General features: G+C 41.7%; 1 protein-coding gene across 47 annotated transcripts in view; it reads left to right on the forward strand.

The window, feature by feature from the left end:
• LOC118386423 (nebulin-like) overlaps positions 1-19833 on the forward strand; it is a 97446-nt gene that overhangs the window by 14315 nt on the left and 63298 nt on the right. For 30 of the 47 annotated variants that reach the window (XR_008139928.1, XM_052522736.1, XM_052522740.1 and 27 more), the window contains exons 13-44: positions 958-1065; positions 2881-2985; positions 3448-3546; positions 4718-4822; positions 5122-5229; positions 5357-5470; positions 5760-5957; positions 6172-6279; positions 6505-6603; positions 6852-6956; positions 7191-7298; positions 8282-8593; positions 9527-9733; positions 9917-10021; positions 11878-11985; positions 12121-12432; positions 12615-12821; positions 12927-13031; positions 13244-13351; positions 15649-15960; positions 16066-16272; positions 16390-16494; positions 16657-16764; positions 16967-17278; positions 17452-17658; positions 17776-17880; positions 17973-18080; positions 18167-18478; positions 18566-18769; positions 18968-19072; positions 19265-19372; positions 19503-19814. Coding sequence is in view for 46 of the 47 variants with exons in the window: in XM_052522736.1 (XP_052378696.1) it covers positions 958-1065; positions 2881-2985; positions 3448-3546; positions 4718-4822; positions 5122-5229; positions 5357-5470; positions 5760-5957; positions 6172-6279; positions 6505-6603; positions 6852-6956; positions 7191-7298; positions 8282-8593; positions 9527-9733; positions 9917-10021; positions 11878-11985; positions 12121-12432; positions 12615-12821; positions 12927-13031; positions 13244-13351; positions 15649-15960; positions 16066-16272; positions 16390-16494; positions 16657-16764; positions 16967-17278; positions 17452-17658; positions 17776-17880; positions 17973-18080; positions 18167-18478; positions 18566-18769; positions 18968-19072; positions 19265-19372; positions 19503-19814 (5226 nt within the window). In the remaining variant the exon portion in view is untranslated. The remainder of the gene's footprint in view (positions 1-957; positions 1066-2880; positions 2986-3447; positions 3547-4717; positions 4823-5121; positions 5230-5356; positions 5471-5759; positions 5958-6171; positions 6280-6504; positions 6604-6851; positions 6957-7190; positions 7299-8281; positions 8594-9526; positions 9734-9916; positions 10022-11877; positions 11986-12120; positions 12433-12614; positions 12822-12926; positions 13032-13243; positions 13352-15648; positions 15961-16065; positions 16273-16389; positions 16495-16656; positions 16765-16966; positions 17279-17451; positions 17659-17775; positions 17881-17972; positions 18081-18166; positions 18479-18565; positions 18770-18967; positions 19073-19264; positions 19373-19502; positions 19815-19833) is intronic. The other 17 variants (XM_052522752.1, XM_052522775.1, XM_052522781.1 and 14 more) reach the window with 5 other exon arrangements.

Below are 19833 nucleotides of genomic sequence, written 5' to 3' on the forward strand. Positions count from 1 at the left end.
GACATAACCTGAAAGGCCGCTCAGCAAGGAAGAAGCCACTGCTCCAAAACCACCATAAAAAAGCCAGACAACGGTTTGCAACTGCACATGGGGACAAAGATCGTACTTTTTGGAGAAATGTCCTCTGTTCTGATGAAACAAAAATAGAACTGATTGGCCATAATGACCATCGTCATGTTTGGAGGAAAAAGGGGGAGGCTTTCAAGCCAAAGAACACCATCCCAACCGTGAAGCACGGGGGTGACAGCATGTGTTGTGGGGGTGCTTTGCTGCAGGAGGGACTGGTGCACTTCACAAAATAGATGGCATCATGAGGGAGACAAATTATGTGGATATATTGAAGCAACATCTCAAGACATCAGTCAAGTTAAAGCTTGGTCACAAATGGGTCCTCCAAATGGACAATGACCCCAAGCATACTTCCAAAGTTGTGGCAAAATTGCTTAAGGACAACAGGGTCAAGGTATTGGAGTTGCCATCACAAAGCCCTGACCTCAATCCCATAGAAAATTTGTGGGCAGAACTGAAAAAGCGTGTGCGAGAAAGGAGGCCGACAAACCTGACTCCAGCTCTGTCAGGAGGAATGGTCCAAAATTCACCCAACTTATTGTGGAAAGCTTGTGGAAGGCTACCCGAAACGTTTGACCCAAGTTAAACAATTTAAAGGCAATGCTACCAAATACTAATTGAGTGTATGTAAACTTCTGACCCACTGGGAATGTGATGAAAATCATTCTTTCTACTATTATTCTGACATTTCACATTCTTAAAATAAAGTGGTAATCCTAACTGACCTAAGACAGGGAATGTTTACTAAGAATAAATGTCAGGAATTATGAAAACTGAGTTTAAATGTATTTGGCTAAGGTGTATGTACATTTCTGACTTCAACTGTATTGTTTGAGGCAAATGGATCTTAAATGGATTCATGTGTACTTCTTCTGTCCCCCCTCACAGGCACATTATAAAGACAAGTATGAGAACGAGGTGAAGGGCCACTATATTGGCAGCTATGAGGATATCTACACACAACACTGCAAGAAAATGGAGGAGATCAAGAGCGAAGTAAGTGCTGGTTTTGTCTTGTTTTCTCCTCTATTACATGGATAAGAGTAAAACATTGGTTTTGTCTAGTTTTCTTCTATATTACATGGATAAGAGTAAAACATTGGTTTTGTCTTGTTTTCTCCTCTATTACATGGATAAGAGTAAGACATTGGTTTTGTCTAGTTTTCTTCTATATTACATGGATAAGAGTAAAACATTGGTTTTGTCTAGTTTTCTTCTATATTACATGGATAAGAGTAAAACATTGGTTTTGTCTTGTTTTCTCCTCTATTACATGGGATAAGACATTGGTTTTGTCTAAAACATGGATAAGAGTAAGACATTGGTTTGTCTTGTTTTCTCCTCTATTACATGGATAAGAGTAAGACATTGGTTTTGTCTAGTTTTCTTCTATATTACATGGATAAGAGTAAAACATTGGTTTGTCTTGTTTTCTTCTATATTACATGGATGGTAAAACATTGGTTTTGTCTAGTAAAACATGGATAAGAGTAAAACATTGGTTTTGTCTTGTTTTCTTCTATATTACATGGATAAGAGTAAAACATTGGTTTTGTCTTGTTTTCTCCTCTATTACATGGATAAGAGTAAAACATTGGTTTTGTCTTGTTTTCTCCTCTATTACATGGATAAGAGTAAAACATTGGTTTTGTCTTGTTTTCTTCTATATTACATGGATAAGAGTAAAACATTGGTTTTGTCTAGTTTTCTTCTATATTACATGGATAAGAGTAAAACATTGGTTTTGTCTTGTTTTCTCCTATATTACATGGATAAGAGTAAAACATTGGTTTTGTCTAGTTTTCTTCTATATTACATTGTAAAACATTGGTTTTGTCTTGTTTTCTTCTATATTACATGGATAAGAGTAAAACATTGGTTTTGTCTTGTTTTCTTCTATATTACATGGATAAGAGTAAAACATTGGTTTTGTCTAGTTTTCTTCTATATTACATGGATAAGAGTAAAACATTGGTTTTGTCTTGTTTTCTCCTATATTACATGGATAAGAGTAAAACATTGGTTTTGTCTTGTTTTCTTCTATTACATGGATAAGAGTAAGACATTGGTTTTGTCTAGTTTTCTTCTATATTACATGGATAAGAGTAAAACATTGGTTTTGTCTTGTTTTCTCCTATATTACATGGATAAGAGTAAAACATTGGTTTTGTCTTGTTTTCTCCTCTATTACATGGATAAGAGTAAAACATTGGTTTTGTCTAGTTTTCTTCTATATTACATGGATAAGAGTAAAACATTGGTTTTGTCTTGTTTTCTTCTATTACATGGATAAGAGTAAGTGGTGGTTTTGTCTTGTTTTCTCCTCTATTACATGGATAAGAGTAAAACATTGGTTTTGTCTTGTTTTCTCCTCTATTACATGGATAAGAGTAAAACATTGGTTTTGTCTAGTTTTCTTCTATATTACATGGATAAGAGTAAAACATTGGTTTTGTCTTGTTTTCTCCTCTATTACATGGATAAGAGTAAAACATTGGTTTGTCTTGTTTTCTTCTATATTACATGGATAAGAGTAAGTGGTGGTTTTGTCTTGTTTTCTTCTCTATTACATGGATAAGAGTAAAACATTGGTTTTGTCTAGTTTTCTTCTATATTACATGGATAAGAGTAAAACATTGGTTTTGTCTTGTTTTCTTCTATATTACATGGATAAGAGTAAAACATTGGTTTTGTCTTGTTTTCTCCTCTATTAAGGGAGTAGGTTGTCATTTGGGATGCACACATTGTATTTTTACTGTACGACAGGTCTGAATGATTAGAAAGTAACAGTCTTTTCTTTTGTCTTTTCAGCAAAACTACAAAGCTGATTATGAGGACATCAAGACAAGATGTTTCTATCCTCAAACCATGTCACCAGAATATGAAGCTCATAAGAAAGTTGCCCAGTGTAAAGATGTAAGGAAATGTTGGAAACTAGAACCAGTCAGTTGCAGTATGATGAGCATGGACAAGACCTTTCCATTGAACATTAGATTGACAGAATTATTTGATTTTGGTTAACATTGTCTTCATTTTGTTCTTGGTATTGATATGATATATTTAAGCAATAATGCACGAGGGGGTGAGGTATATGGCCAATATACCATGGCCAAGGGCTGTTCTTGTGCACAATGCAACACGGAGTGCCTGGATACAGCCCTTAGCAGTGATATATTGGTCATACACCACAAACACCTGAGGTGCTTTATTGCTATTATAAACTACTTACCAACATATTTAGAGCAGTAAAATGAACCGTTTTGTCATACCTGTGGTATACGGTCTGATATACCATGGCTGTCAGTCAATCAGCATTCAGGGCTCGAACCATCCAGTTTATAAACTACATCTTTCATATTGTGTTGTTTCATTTTGCAGAAAGTGTACCGGCAACATCCGGATACGGTGAAGTTTACGCAAGTGACAGACTCGCCTGTTCAAGTGCAAGCTGCCATCAACGCCAAACAGCTGAGTGACGTATGTATTTAACTTTTACTACAGACCAGACGATTATTAAGTTCAATATTAACTAGTTACGCTATGGAATTACAATTACATCTGTCTGTCTAGTGTAACGGATGTGAAACAGCTAGCTTAGTTAGCGGTGCGCGCTAAATAGCGTTTCAATCGGTTACGTCACTTGCTCTGAGACCTTGAAGTAGTAGTTCCCCTTGCTCTGCAAGGGCCGCGGCTTTTGTGGAGCGATGGGTAACGATGCTTCGAGGGTGACTGTTGTCGTTGTGTGCAGAAGGTCCTTGGTTCGCGCCCGGGTATGGGCGAGGGGACGGTTAAAAATTATACTGTTACACTAGCTTAGAAAATAGGTATTTTGACCTCAGTGGGACAACCTGTTAAAAATATGTGACATCATTTTGTTAGAGTTTATGAACAAACGCTGGAAAAGAGGTGTCGGTTGAGCCGTTGCCATGACACTAAAGGTTCTTGATAGCTGTTGCTTGAAAATGTGCTCATTCATCGACACAGCACTTTTTGTGTTTGTTTATTTAACTTTATTTAACTGGGCAAGTCAGTTAAGAACACATTGTTATTTACAATGACAGCCTACCCCGGCCAAACCCGGACGACGCTGGATCAATTGTGTGCCTCTCTATGGGACTCCCAATCACGTCCAGTTGTGATACAGCCTGTATTCGAAACAGGGTGTCTGTAGTGACACCTCTAGCATTGCCAAGTCACAGTTGTAAATGAGAACTTGTTCTCAACTGGCCTACCTGGTTAAATAAAGGTGAAATTTAAAAAAATATTAAACTGAGATGCTGTGCCTTAGATCACTGCGCCACTCTGGAGCCCCACATAACCCAGCTGTCTTCCTGCAAACGCCATGGAAACCAGAGAGCCCTATCTCTCTCTCTGTAGTATTAATAGCAACATGCGTTCAGTCTGATGAAAATAACCCCTAGTCTCATGAGAGGAGGGGGGGCTGACAGTTGAGACAACTCTTGGCTTCCTACTCCTCACAGACATGCAGCACTGCCCTCTAGTGGTGTGAAACAACCCCGGTAGTACTCATCTTGTTCACAAGGAGTCACTATAGCTCTACTCAGCTCTATGCACTGCCAACAGTACATTTTACCTGACTGTGCTGTATTTTCATGTGTATTCATGTGGTTCTTCCTCTGTTTTCCAGCTCAACTATCACGCAGCGTATGAGTTGGATAAGTTTAAGTGTGCCCTGCCCCCAGACTACCCCTTCTTCATCCAGTCCAGAGCCAATGCATATAACCTTAGTGATGTAAGTGCAATTCTGTTGACGATAATGTTGGTCATGTTCTGTTGGTGATTATGTAGAACATTTTATTTTTGTGATAATGTTCTGTTGATGATAATGCAGGAAATGTTCTGTTGATGATACTGTAGCAAATGTTTTTAATTGAATTTGTTATAAGGTGATTAGAAAATTCTGTGCTTCTATTGACATAATTTCACAGTCATTGTATTCGGTTATTGTTGACCCTCATTGGATAAACCCTCCTGATCTTTAATTGTATGATACTAATATCCTAAATGTATTTATTTATTCCCTCTGTGCAGAGTTGTTATAGGCATGAGTGGGAGAACGTGAAAGCCAAGCAGTTCGAGGTCAAGGGTGATGCTATCTCGATCCTTGCAGCCCGTGCCCACACAAACATAGCGAGTGATGTGAGTAGGCGTGCACTGAAATTAACATCTACACATACATGTAATGTTATTGTTCATACTGATCAATGCTGACTGTTTCCTTTTGTATCCTGTGTAGTAAAGGCCTTGACATGCTCTTTGCCCTCAGGTCAAATACAAGAAGGAATTTGAGAAGAACAAGGGAAAGATGGTGGGAGCCCTCAGCATCCATGACGACCCCAAGATGCTACACTCCATGCACGTGGCCAAAATCCAGAGTGATGTAAGTCATTTTCCTTCCCAAGGACTACAGATTAGACTAGCTGTCTATCAAAATCTGGAACATTTACAAAAATGTTAGTTAAAGTACATTGTCCCTGTCAAATAAACCTAATAAAGTAAATTCCACTGAGTTTTGGTATAAAACATAAAGATGAGGACTGTGTCTGTCAGTGTGAAAGGGCTATTAGGGCTCACTGTGACTCATCTCAACTTTATATTAAGTAAACACTTTTTTGTCATGGGGCGAATGTCGTGCCTCACCTTCTAATTCTCTCAAACTCTCTCCACAGCGCGAGTACAAGAAGAACTATGAGAAGACAAAAACCAAGTACATCACCACGCTGGACATGATGTCTAACACCCTGGCCAAGAAGTCCCAGGGTATCGCCAGCATGGCCGGCTACAGGACCATCCACAACCGCTACCTCCTTCCTCATGACGCCATGTCCCTGGACCTGGCCAAGAAGGCCAACATCATCCAGAGTGACGTAAGATTCATCTGATGGATTGATCAAATTGATTGATTGATTGGTCTAATAGATTAATTGATTTGTTTATTAATGTGTTCATTAATTGATTGGTTTGGATTTATCCTAGTAAACATCTGGGGAAAAGGTTATAATAGCATTGCAGCATTATACACAGTGTAAATATAAGGAAAGTTATTCTCACACTACTTTATGACTCCTTCCTTCACTACAGAATGAATACCATTCAGACTACAACAACTCCACCAAGGGCTCTGGTTGGATCGCCTTCGGCTCCATGGAAGTGGAGAAGGCCAAGAAAGCTGGAGATATCCTCAATGAGGTAGCTACCACTACAAGATCTAGTTTAATATACCGGTCTATTTGTCATAATGCAGTAAATACAAAGGACGCCGTACTCACCAGAGCTCTCACAATAGAAACAGCATTAGTTGTATTATATTTTTAATTGTGTAAAGTTTTTTCTCGCCTTGACAATTTAAAAACACATGAAAATTGGTTTCATCTGCTTTGACATAATATTTGTACCCTTGATCCTCCACTTCAGAGAAAGTACCGTCAGCACCCAGACACTGTCCCCTTCACCTCCATCGCTGATCACCCCGTCATGATGCAGGCCCAGGTCAACCAGATAATGAGGAGTGATGTGAGTTGTATTGAATGATAGTATGGACATTGTGATCTGTCTTCATTCCCGAACACAGATTCATCTCAGTGCTGGATGAAAAAGCTATTTCAACTGAGCTTCTGTGTCGAGTAAACTGGGTAATTCATGAAGGTTACGTGCTGTATTCAACTTAGTTTTTATATCAGTAATTCATTTCTGTGGATGGAAAACCTATTTTAGGGTTTGTGTAGCTACTAATTTGAATGAGTATTCTTCTTCCCTTGCAGCTTCACTACAAGAAGGGTCTTGAGGAGATCCACCAGAAGTACTCGCTGCCCCATAATGACCCCCAGTTCCTTCAGGCCAAATGCAACGCCTACAACATCAGCAAGGTATTGTCGACCAAGACTGATAACTTGTGCCTTATATTCATATTTCATTTAATATTTAATGAATTATCAAATGTATTATTGTGTTATCGTCGCCTGCCCACTACTCTACAGTGTTTAGACATCTTTCCTCTCAATGCTGCTGTGCCTTCTTGGGTGTACGGTACATGCATTTACTGTGTTCTACTAGTGTCTCATGGAAATAGTGTATTCATTTACCGTATTGGTTTATTTCAGAACTACTACAAGAAGAGCTGGGAGGAAACCATTGCAAAGGGCTATGACATGAGGCCAGATGCTATCTCTGTCATCCATGCTAAGCACGGCAGACACATTGCCAGTGATGTAAGTACACAATAAATTGCCAGGACAACATCAAATCGAATTTGTTTGGTCGCATACACATATTTAGCAGATATTTAGCTAAATGTTTGTGTTCCTAGCTCCAACAGTGCAGTAATATCTATCAATACACAACAATACACACACATTTTAAACGTAAAATAATGGAATTAAGAAATATAGAAATATTAGGATGAGCAATGTCCGAAGTATAAGAATATATATATATATATATACAGTACTAGTCAACAGTTTGGACACGCCTACTCATTCGAGGGTTTTTCTTTATTTGACTATTTTCGACATTGTAGAACTATGAAATAACACATATGGAATCATGTAGTAACCAAAAAGTGTTAAACAAATCAAAATATATTTTATATTTGAGATTCTTCAAATTAGCCACCCTTTGCTTGATGACAGCTTTGCACACTCTTGGCATTCTCTCAACCAGCTTCATGAGGTAGTCACCTGGAATTTAAATTAACAGTGGTGCCTTGTTCAAAGTACATTTTTGGAATTTCTTTCCTTCTTAATGCATTTAGGACAATCACTTGTGTTGTGACAAGGTACAGTAGGGGTGGTATATACAGAAATTAGCCCTATTTGGTAAAATACCAAGTTCATATTATGGCAAGAGCAGCTCCAATAAGCAAAGAGAAACGACAGTCCATCAATACTTTAAGACATGAAGGTCAGTCAATCTGGAACATTTCAAGAAATTATATACTGTACATATGAAGTGGGTAAAACAGTATGTAAATATTATTTAAACTGTGACCAGCGTTCCATTATTAAAGTGGCCAGTGTTCCGTGACTATCTAGATAGGGCAGCAGCCTCTACGGTGCATGGTAGAGTAACCAGGTGGTCACACTCTATTAAGTTCAGGGTAGGGTACTGGGTGGGGGCTATACAGTATGTAGTCCACATATAGGCTACGTTGAATAGTGTCACATCTGATTATTATTTTACTTCTACCTTTCAGATCCAGTACAAGAAAGACTATGTGAAGGGAAAGGGCAAACAAATCGGCTGCCGCACTCTTCAGGACGACCCCTTACTGGTGCACTACATGGAGGTGGCCAGGTTGCAGAGTGACAAGAACTACAAGAAGGACTACCACAAGTCCAAGCTGAAGTTCCACTCTCCAGTTGATATGATGAGTGTTGTACATGCCAAGCACGCCTCCACAGTGCAGACCTTTGCTGGCTACAGGAAGATCCAGCACCACTACAGTCTTCTGCCTGGGGCCATGAACCTTGAGCTGGCTCGCACCATGAACACCAATGCCAGTGATGTAAGTAGTTTGACACCTACACAGGAAGAGAACAAAAGGATTTCCCGCACTGGCCTGAAGGGCTAGTAGACTGTGATTTTCTACCAGCACAGGTTATATTCTACTAGCCCCAGTTTCATTCTACTAGCCCCGGTGACATTCTACTTGCCCCAGTGACATTCTACTAGCCCCGGTTACATTTTGCTAGCCCCGGTGACATTCTACTAGCCCCGGTGACATTCTACTATCCCCGGTTACATTCTACTAGCCCCGGTGGCATTCTACTAGCCCCCGTGACATTCTACTAGCCCCGGTGACATTTTACTAGCCCCGGTGACATTCTACTATCCCCGGTTACATTCTACTAGCCCCCGTGACATTCTACTAGCCCTGGTGACATTCTACTAGCCCCGGTGGCATTCCACTAGCCCACATTCTACTAGCCCCGGTGACATTCTACTAGCCCCGGTGACATTCTACTAGCCCCGGTGACATTTTTACTAGCTCAGGTGATATTCTACTAGCCCAGGTGATATTCTACTAGCCCCGGTGACATTTTTTACTAGCTCAGGTGATATTCTACTAGCCCAGGTGATATTCTACTAGCCCAGGTGATATTCTACTAGCCCAGGTGACATTCTACTTGCCCAGGTGATATTCTACTAGCCCAGGTGATATTCTACTAGCCCAAGTGATATTCTACTAGCCCAGGTGACATTTTACTAGCCCAGGTGATATTCTACTAGCCCAGGTGATATTCTACTACTAATCTGTGCCATGCTGTATTTGAAAAGACAACATTTCACTTGCCTGGTGGGCTAGTTGGGCACATTTTCTACTAGCCTGATTTGAAAAAAACTTCAACTTGTAAGTTGTAATGCTGCATCTTTGGTTTTTACAGCAGTGGCAATTTGCAGCATTTCTCACATGGTTTCCTCCCCTTGCCGGATGCAGGTGAACTACAAAGCGGATTGGGAGAACTCTGTGAAGGGAACTGGCTGGATCCCCATCGGATCCATTCCTGTGGAGCTAGCCAAGCAGGCCGGGGCTGTTCTGGATGAGCACAAGTACAGGCAGCACCCTGAAAACTTTAAATTCACCAGCAAGATGGACGGCATGAATATGGAGCTGTGCAAGCATAACCAAAAGATCATGAATGTTGTGAGTAGTACTTACTTACTAGAAAGGCCACCAATCAGATATCTAGTTGTCCATTGAATTGAATTAGTCTATTTAATGTGTTTTTTTTAAATGTCTTGTTTGTGTTGCACCAAATTGAATTGAACTGATCTGAACAAAACTGCTGATTGAAATATATGGTGTTATGATGTTATTTTTTTGCAGCAAGAATATAAAGCCAGTGGAGAGAAGTTCCTGCACACTTACAATCTTCCTGCAGATGCACCAGAGTTTATGCAAGCCAAATACAATGCTGTCAACATCAGCAAGGTTGGTTAAATTTACTGTAATTCACAATACAGTACCATCTGACATTTCTGGAGTGCCAGAAACCTTTTGAACTCTATTGGGTGCAAGGTATTGTTGTTTCTCACTCATATTTTGAGGCGTGTTTTGTAAGAGGCTTTATTTTTTTGTACCCGTTAGTGAGAGTGCTGTAACAATTGAAGTTACATGTGGTAGTAATTCCCTAACCATTAAATGTATATAGGGAACAGATCACGGTGGTAGGGGGTCTTAAACCTTTTAATGGTTGAATATTTACCCATGTCCATTTGATCTGTTTTGCCCTGTAATCACGGCCAGTTGGGAAGCCTTTGTTTAGGCCTCTAGTAATGCAGATGACATAACATACCTGGTACTCATTAATATGCTGTAATATGGAAATGCCTATGGCCAACCAGCTTGCTCTAATTGTCAACGGGTGTATTAGAGGCGAAGTCAGGTGCAGGAGAGTAGAGTGATGTAAACACGCACACTTTTATTTTAGTTCCAAAACGAGAGCACTACATAAATCAAATGCGCTCAAAACACTGAACATAACAAAAGTAAAGCGCGTAATAAAACACCACAATAACATGAAACAATTACACACTAAACATGATGGGAAACAGAGGGTTAAATACAAGTAGATTGATTGGGGAAATGAAAACCAGGTGTGTATGGAACAAGACAAAACAAATGGAGATATGAAAAATGGAGCGGCGATGGCTAGAAAGCCGGTGACTTCGATTGCCAAACGCCGCCCGAACAAGGAGAGGAGCCGACTTTGTGACAGTACCCCTCCCCCCCTTGACACCCGGCTCCAGCCGACACCAGCCTCGAGGACGACCCAGAGGACGAGGCGCAGGGCGATCCAGCCGGCGACGGGGAAACTCCCTCAGCAGTTCAAGATCCAAAACATCTGCAACCGGAACCCAGCACCTCTCCTCCGGCCCGTACCCCTTCCACTCCACGAGGTATAGAAGGCCCTAACCCTAAGCCCGATGCCTCGAATCCAGGATGGAATGAACGATGTACGCCGGGGGCCCTTCGATGTCCAAAGGGGGCGGAGGAACCTCCCGCACCTCAGATTCCTGGAGCGGACCAGCCACCCACCGGCCTGAGGAGAGACACATGGAACGAGGGGTTAATACGATAATCAGAGGGAAGCTGTAATCTGTCACATACCTTGTTCACCCTCCTCAGGACTTTAAACCACGGACCCAGCTTCCGGCAGGGCAGGCGGAGGGGCAGGTTACGGGTCGATAGCGAGAGCCGGTGCGAACACCGGGGTCTCACTGCGGCTCGCTGGAGATGGACGCGGGCGGCCTCCCATGTCTCCTCTGCGCGCCTAAACCAGTCGTCCACCGCAGGAGTCTCGGTCTGACCCTGATGCCACTGTGCCAGAACCGGCTGGTAACACAATACGCACTGAAAGGGGGAGAGGTTAGCGGAGGAGTGGCGAAGCGAGTTCTGTGCCATCTCGGCCCTAACCCTAGACACTGTCGTTCGTGAAAACCCCAGGAGGATGGCTGTTTCTGAGATACTGGAACCAACGATCATACCACGCTCAAAGTCGCTTAGGTCACTCGTTTTGCCCATTCTAATGTTCAATCAAACAGTAACTAAATGCCTGACTGCCTGCTTTATCTAGCAAGCCACGGCCACCTGACTCACTGTCTGTAGGAGCGAACGATTTTCATGTACTGGGTGGTGTACCTAATAAACTGGCTACTGAGTGTGTATATAATTTTGAATGCTTTTAAATACACTTAATGTACACATATTCATTGACCATTTTGCATTAATTGAAATGTGCTCGTGACTGTAAGTAATGTGTTTATTTCTCGTTCTCCTCATCACAGAACTATTACACATACGCTCACCGTCAAGACATTCTCAAAGGACATCAGGTGAAGGCAGATGCCATCCCCATCCTCGCTGCCAGGGCCTGCACTAATATTGCCAGCGATGTACGTATGAATTGGAAGGAAGTGGAAGAATTGGAAGGAATTGGAAATCTGTATTTGGGTTTATTGGTCATAATTGACCATAATCATGACATGTTATTCGTGGTACTTACATTCATCATTGTATTTCCTGTACAGTACAAGTATAAGCTGGCGTACGAGAAGGGAAGAGGCAAGCATGTCGGCTTCCGCAATGTTAAGGACGACCCCTTGCTGGTGCACTACATGGAGGTGGCTAAAATGCAGAGTGAGCAGAACTACAAGAAAGACTACCACAAGTCAAAGCTGAAGTACCACTCTCCAGTTGACATGATGAGTCTTGTGCATGCTAAGCACGCCTCCGCAGCACAGACCTTTGCTGGCTACAGGAAGAGCCTTCACAACTACACTCTTCTCCCTGAGGCTATGCCTATTCAGCTGGCTCACACCATGATGGAGATCCAGAGCAACGTGAGTTCATTTTCAATACCTGATACCTGCCCTGATATCTGTCCTGTCCTGATACCTGTCCTTATACCTGTCCAGTCATAAAACCAGTCCTGATACCTACATGTCCTGTCCTGATACCTACCCTGATACCTGTTCTAATACCTGTTGTGATACATTTCCTGTTTCCCTGTGTGTCTCTACAGAACGCCTACAAGTCCGACTACAACAACATGTACAAGGGTTCTGGCTGGGTTCCTATTGGCTCTATGCAGGTAGAGTTGGCTAAGACAGCCATGGCAGCCCGAGATGAGCAAGGCTACCGTGTGCACCCCAGCTCCCTGAAGTTCACCAGTCTGACTGGCCAGATGAGCATGGCCCTTGCCATGACCAACACCAAGCTACTTGATGATGTAAGAAAAAACAACTTTGTTTATCGTTTATTAGGATCAAATGTGAGTATTTATTCCCTAATATGGATGTTGAATGTGATTACCTGGTTCTGTCTCTCTTTGAAGGCTTCATACAGAGCATCTGGTGAGAAGTTCAAGCACACCTACAACCTGCCTGCAGACAGCCCCCAGTTCCTCCAGGCCAAGTGCAACGCTCAGACCATGAGCGAGGTCAGTACACACACACACTCACACAACCACACAAGCACACACACACACACACAGACACATACATACACTCACACACACATACATACACTCGCACAAAAACACACACACACACAAACACACACACACACAGTCTCAATTACTCTTGCATTTTAAAGATGTACAAGTTTTGCGATGTTTGACTGTGTTTGACTGGTTTCTTTGTTTCCTTCTAGTCTCACTACAAGCACAAGTGGATGGAAGATATTGCCAAAGGATACGACATGAAGCCAGATGCTATCTCTGTCATCCATGCTAAGCACGGCAGACATATTGCCAGTGATGTAAGGACACAATAAACCCGTTTTTCTAAAGTGATCTACCTGGATTTCACCTATCAGATTAAATGCATAGAAATAGAATGAATACAATGGACGAATCATCAATGTTATTATTTGAACCTTTATTTAACTAGGCAAATCATTTCAAAACAAAGTCTTATTTACAATGACAGCCTACCAAAAGGGCAAAGGGCATCTTGTGGTGACCGGTGTTTGGATAAAAAATAAGAATGTAGGACAAAACACACATCAAGCATTCTTCTTACCGAACCACATGGCCTTTGTTTTAGAGGTGTTCAGAACAAGGATACGGGCAGAGAAAGTTTGTTGGACACTAAGAAAGCTTTGTTGTAGAGTGTTTACCAAAGAATCAGAGGAAGTGCTAGCTAAGTATAATACTGTATCATCTACATATAAATGGATGAGAGAGCTTCCTACTGCCTGAGCTATGTTGTTGATGTAAATTGAGAAGAGCGTGGTGCCTAGGATGGAGCCTTGGGGTACTCCCTTGGTGACAGGCAGTGGTTGTGACAGCAGATGTTCTAACTTTACACACTGCACCGAGAGGTAGTGAGAGAGGTAGTTAGCAAACCAGGCCTAAGACACCTCAGAGACACCAATACTCCTTAGCCGACCCACAAGAATGGAATGGTCTACTGTATCAAAAGCTTTGGCCAAGTCAATAAAATAGCAGCACAACATTGCTTAGAATCAAGAGCAGTTGTGACATTCTTCTGGACCTTTAAGGTTGCAGTGACACATCCATAACCTAAGTGGAAATCAGATTTCATACCAGAGAGGACACTATAGACATCAAGAAAGCCAGTCAGTTGATTATTGACACATTTTTCCAACATTTTTTATTATCAGAGCGAGATAAAAATTGGCCTGTAACAGTTAGGATCAGCTTGATCTCCCCCTTTAAATAAAGGACGTACCGTGGCTGCATTCCAGGCACTGGGAACCTCCCCAGAGAGGTTTTACCTTTATTTAACTAGGCAAGTCAGTTAAGAACAAATTCTTATTTTCAATGACCGTCATTGAAAATAAGAATATGTTCTTAACTGACTTGCCTAGTTAAATAAAGGTAAAATAAAATGTTTAAAAAAGACGGCCTAGGAACAGTGGGTTAACTGCCTGTTCAAGGTGCAAAACAACAGATTTGTACCTTGTCAGCTCGGGGATTTGAACTTGCAACCTTTCGGTTACTAGTCCAACGCTCTAACCAGTAGGCTACCCTGCCAACCCTTAAAGAAGAACGGATCTAAACCATCTGACCCAGATGTTTTTTGGGGGTCAAGTTTAAGGAGCTCCTTTAGCACCTAGAAGGAGTAGAAGGACTGGGAGATGAGTATGGGCAAGGAGGCATGGCTGAGTCAAATAGGAATCCTGACTTAATGAAGTGGTGATTAAAGAGCTCAGCCATACGCTCCTTGTCAGTAACAACCACATCATCAACATTAACGGACATGGGCAGCTATGAAGAGGAGGGTTTACATTTACATTCTAGTAATTTAGCAGACGCTCTTATCCATAGCGACTTACAGTAGTGAGTGCATACATTTTCATACTCGTCTCCAGGTCTTATTCTCCAGATCTTTGATCTTTCACCGTTTTCCAGAACTTCTTGGGGTTAGACCCACAGAGAGAGAATTGCTTCTTAAAGTAACTAACTTCGTCCTTCTGGAAAGCCTGAGTTCACTTATTTCTCATTTGCCTGAACGAGAGCCAGTCAGCCTGACTATTTGAGTGCCAAGTCTTTTGCCAAATGATGTCCACCCGACACAGCCAGAAGAGGACTGGCCTCCCCACATAGCCTGGTTCCTCTCTAGGTTTCTTCCTAGGTTTTGGCCTTTCTAGGGAGTTTTTCCTAGCCACCGTGCTTCTACACCTGCATTGCTTGCTGTTTGGGGTTTTAGGCTGGGTTTCTGTACAGCACTTTGAGATATCAGCTGATGTACGAAGGGCTATATAAATACATTTTATTTGATTTGATGTTCTTGATGTGGAGTAACTCTGCCAGATCACGGTCGAACCAGGGGCTGAACCTGTTTTTAATTCTCATTTTCTTTATGGGGGAGTACTTGTTAACAATACCTCTGACTTGAATAGGGATTCATGTTCTATTCATTGTATTTATATGCATTTAATCCTATCCGCTAGGCAAAATCCAGATAGATCACTTTTGAAAAACTGGGCCCAGGAGGACAGAAAGAGCTATACAGTATGTAGTCCACAACAGTGTTGCTACTTCCAATAGTGTCGGATTGTCTGATTATTCTTTTACTTCTACCTTTCAGATCCAGTACAAGAAAGACTATGTGAAGGGAAAGGGCAAACAAATCGGCTGCCGCACTCTTCAGGACGACCCCTTACTGGTGCACTACATGGAGGTGGCCAGGTTGCAGAGTGACAAGAACTACAAGAAGGACTACCACAAGTCCAAGCTGAAGTTCCACTCTCCAGTTGATATGATGAGTGTTGTACATGCCAAGCACGCCTCCACAGTGCAGACCTTTGCTGGCTACAGGAAGATCCAACACCACTACACTCTTACCGCTGACTCCATGAACCTAGCGTTGGCTCGCACCATGAATGCCAGTTCCAGTGACGTGAGTACTGTTCATGTGACTTCGGCCTAGTGCTAGGGGTGTTTTCTGTTAACACGCTTGTGGGTGTCAAATAATTAATTCATTTGTGTTTGGTTCATTCCCCAGTTTGAGTACAAGTCTGACTGGAACAACTCTGTGAGAGGAACAGGATGGATTCCTATTGGCTCATTGCCGGTGGAACTTGCAAAGGTTGGCGGGGACATCCAGAGTGAACAAAAGTACCGTACACATCCCTCTAAATTCCAGTTCAAGAAGCTGATGGACTCTATGGACATTGTCCTGGCCACTGACAACAACAAGATCATGAACAAGGTACACTATAAACCATAACGCCATATTTGAAATTAAAAACACATAGTTTAAAATGTGATGTTTTCTCATTTGTCCTAATGTTATAATTGACTTGTGTTTTTACCAATGACATTGCAGCAAGAATACACCAAACAATGGCACAATGACAAGCTCACAGTCCATGTGATGCCAGATGCCCCTGAAATTGTCCTGGCGAAGGCTAATGCTATCAACATGAGTCAGGTAAGGCTACCTTTTTCAAACATGCAGGTTACCCTCAAAATATTCCTCTTTGTAATGCATCATGCTTTTGCAATGTAACTTTGAAATATCTCTTGGAATTTGAATTATTTAGCAAATGTTATTTTGATCATATTCTAATCAATTGTTTCTCCTCCATTCCAGAAAATCTACAAAGCAGGCCTGGCGAAGATGTATAAGAAGGGTTACGACCTGAAGGTTGATGCCATCGCCATTCAGGCTGCCAAGCAGGGCACCAAAATTGCCAGTGACGTGAGTGACTCAGACCAGCAATAAAAGGCTTTAAAACCATTTTACAATCTGCTCCAACCTCTGTATGTATGCATGTGTATCGGAGGCGTGGGGATAAAGCAGAAGTAGAATTTCCATTGGACCTTGTATACTATAAAATAATCTTCATCAAAGCTAAATATTCGTCCTGGGAATAATAAATTGTTGTTGTTTATTTACACAGTACAAGTACAAGCTGAGTCACCGGATGAATAGGGGAAAACAAGTGGGCTGCCGCACTCTTCAGGACGACCCCTTACTGGTGCACTACATGGAGGTGGCCAGGTTGCAGAGTGACAAGAACTACAAGAAGGACTTCCACAAGTCCAAGCTGAAGTTCCACTCTCCAGTTGATATGATGAGTGTTGTACATGCCAAGCACGCCTCCACAGTGCAGACCTTTGCTGGCTACAGGAAGATCCAGCACCATTACACTGTGCTTGCTGATGCCATGAACGTGGAGTTGGCTAAGCAGATGCAGACGATCGCCAGTGATGTAAGTATTATTTGACTCATAATACTATAAAAACAAACAGAACAACAAAACATGTTTTTGTATACAATACATTTTTTCTCTCATAATTATTGAACCATTCCCAGATTCTGAGCTGTTAAGACACATCTGAATCTGTAGAAAAGTTTGGATATGTTATCGCCTTTTTACTGCAGAATTTGTACAAAAGTGACTATGAGACAAGCGTCAAAGGCACAGGATGGATTCCCATTGGTTCTCTGGATGTAGAGAGAGCCAAAACAGCTGGCCTGATTGGCAGTGAGAAACTGTACCGCCAACACCCCAGCAGCTTTAAGTTTACCAAGGACATGCACTCCATGGACGTCATCCTGGCCAATGCTAACAATGCAATCATGAACAAGGTATCTACTGTATCTACTGAATGTCTATGCACATATGTGAACTGTATATATTATAATGTATACAATACAAATACATGGTAATACATCAAAACAATAAGAAGTATATCTGTCTTATAGCAAACGTACGTTGACGCCTGGAATAAGGATAAGACCTCTGTCCACATCATGCCAGACTCAATGGAGGTGGTGTTGGCCAGAGCCAACAAGATCAACTGCAGTGCTGTGAGTCATACCTTCCACACCTCCTTGTAGTGTTCATTTAGGCTGCATTGTCCTAATTCATTCAAAACGTGTTTTCTATTCCTCCTGTACAGTCACTATATAAGCTTGCCAATGAACAGGACAAGAAGAAGGGTTATGACCTGCGCAATGATGCTATTGCAATCCTGGCAGCCAAACAGGGCACATCCATTGCTAGCGATGTAAGTTAAACACTGTCTATTGAATAAATGGTGTGTGAACTTCAGCATTTGAATGACACCTAACTATCTCAATTTAATTTATTTAGTTCAAATACAGGGCTGGCTACCGTAAGCAGGTTGGCCACCACATTGGAGCCCGCTGCGTAGAGGATGACCCTCTGCTCATGCTGGCTATTAACTCAGCCAAGATTGCCAGTGATGCTCTGTACAAGAAGGACTTCCACCAGTCCAAGACCAAGTTCCATCTCCCATTGGACATGATGGCCTTTGAGTTGGCCAAGAAGAACCAGATCCAGGTCAACCATGCCAAATATGTAACTCGACTGCACAACTGGACCTGTCTGCCAGACTCCACTGATGTTGTCCATGCCAGACATGTCTATGACATAGCAAGTGATGTAAGTATGAATGAACTAGATCATGTTTTTCCAGTGTAACTGTCTTTATTCCATCCATTTTGACCATTGTGGTATTGTTGTGTCTAGGCTGTGTATAAGGCTGAACTAAAGAGCCTGCAAGGTATCGGATGGGTTCCCATCGGCTCACTTGATGTTGAGAAGGCAAAGAAAGCCGCCGATGTCCTGAGTGAGAAGCTGTATCGTCAGCACCCAAGCAACTTCAAGTTCACCAGCTCAGTTCAAGACATTGGAATGGTTTTGGCTAAACAAAATAATGATAATGCCAACAAGGTATTTGACTAACTGGTATATCTTTATTCATCATTTGCCTTTGAATGTTTCTCCTGGCAGATTATATTCAAATAATGATTCCATCATTTAAACCTGCTTTAAGGTAATCTGATCTCCCCTACTTTAGATTATATTTCAGCCATTTATATGAATAGGCACTTCACGCTGTTAGTTTGACCTTGAAACTCATTATTGCAGCAAGCTTACACTGAGGCCTGGGAGAAGGACAAGATCAAGAACCACATTATGCCAGATGCGATGGACATTGTTTTGGCCAATGCAAACAAGTCCAACTACAGTTGGGTAAGTAACTGATTGCACAAAGGTAACCCTCTTGATGAATGTAAACATTTGTAAAAAAATAAATAATTAAAAACAACATTGTTTTTGTTGAGTTTTTCATGTAAAGTGTGTTGTGATTTTGTTAAATGCACTTTAAATGATTTGTGATTTGATTTTAAATACCCATGTCTATGGATTTTTTTTCTCATACAGAACCAATACAGGAAAGCAATGATAGAGGATAAGAAGAAGGGCTATGATTTGCGCAATGATGCCATTGCTGTCATCGCAGCCAAGCACGGCAGGGACATTATCAGTGATGTAAGTTCATTGAACATCTATCCATCATAAGCGATTCCATTTCTTTACTATTTCATGACAATATATCAAATGTACATCTGTAAAATAAAAACAATCCTCAACACTGCCATTTCATATTTGCCTTTTGTAGCATAAGTACAAGACTGGCTACCGTAAGCAGATTGGCCACCACATTGGAGCCCGCTGTGTCGAGGAAGACCCTCTGCTCATGCTGGCTATTAACTCAGCCAAGATTGCCAGTGATGCTCTGTACAAGAAGGACTTCCACCAGTCCAAGACCAAGTTCCATCTCCCATTGGACATGATGGCCTTTGAGTTGGCCAAGAAGAACCAGATCCAGGTCAACCATGCCAAATATGTAACTCGACTGCACAACTGGACCTGTCTGCCAGACTCCACTGATGTTGTCCATGCCAGACATGTCTATGACATAGCAAGTGATGTAAGTATGAATGAACTAG

Source organism: Oncorhynchus keta, chromosome 7 (genome assembly GCF_023373465.1).
Source record: "Oncorhynchus keta strain PuntledgeMale-10-30-2019 chromosome 7, Oket_V2, whole genome shotgun sequence".
NCBI classification, from domain to species: domain Eukaryota; kingdom Metazoa; phylum Chordata; class Actinopteri; order Salmoniformes; family Salmonidae; genus Oncorhynchus; species Oncorhynchus keta.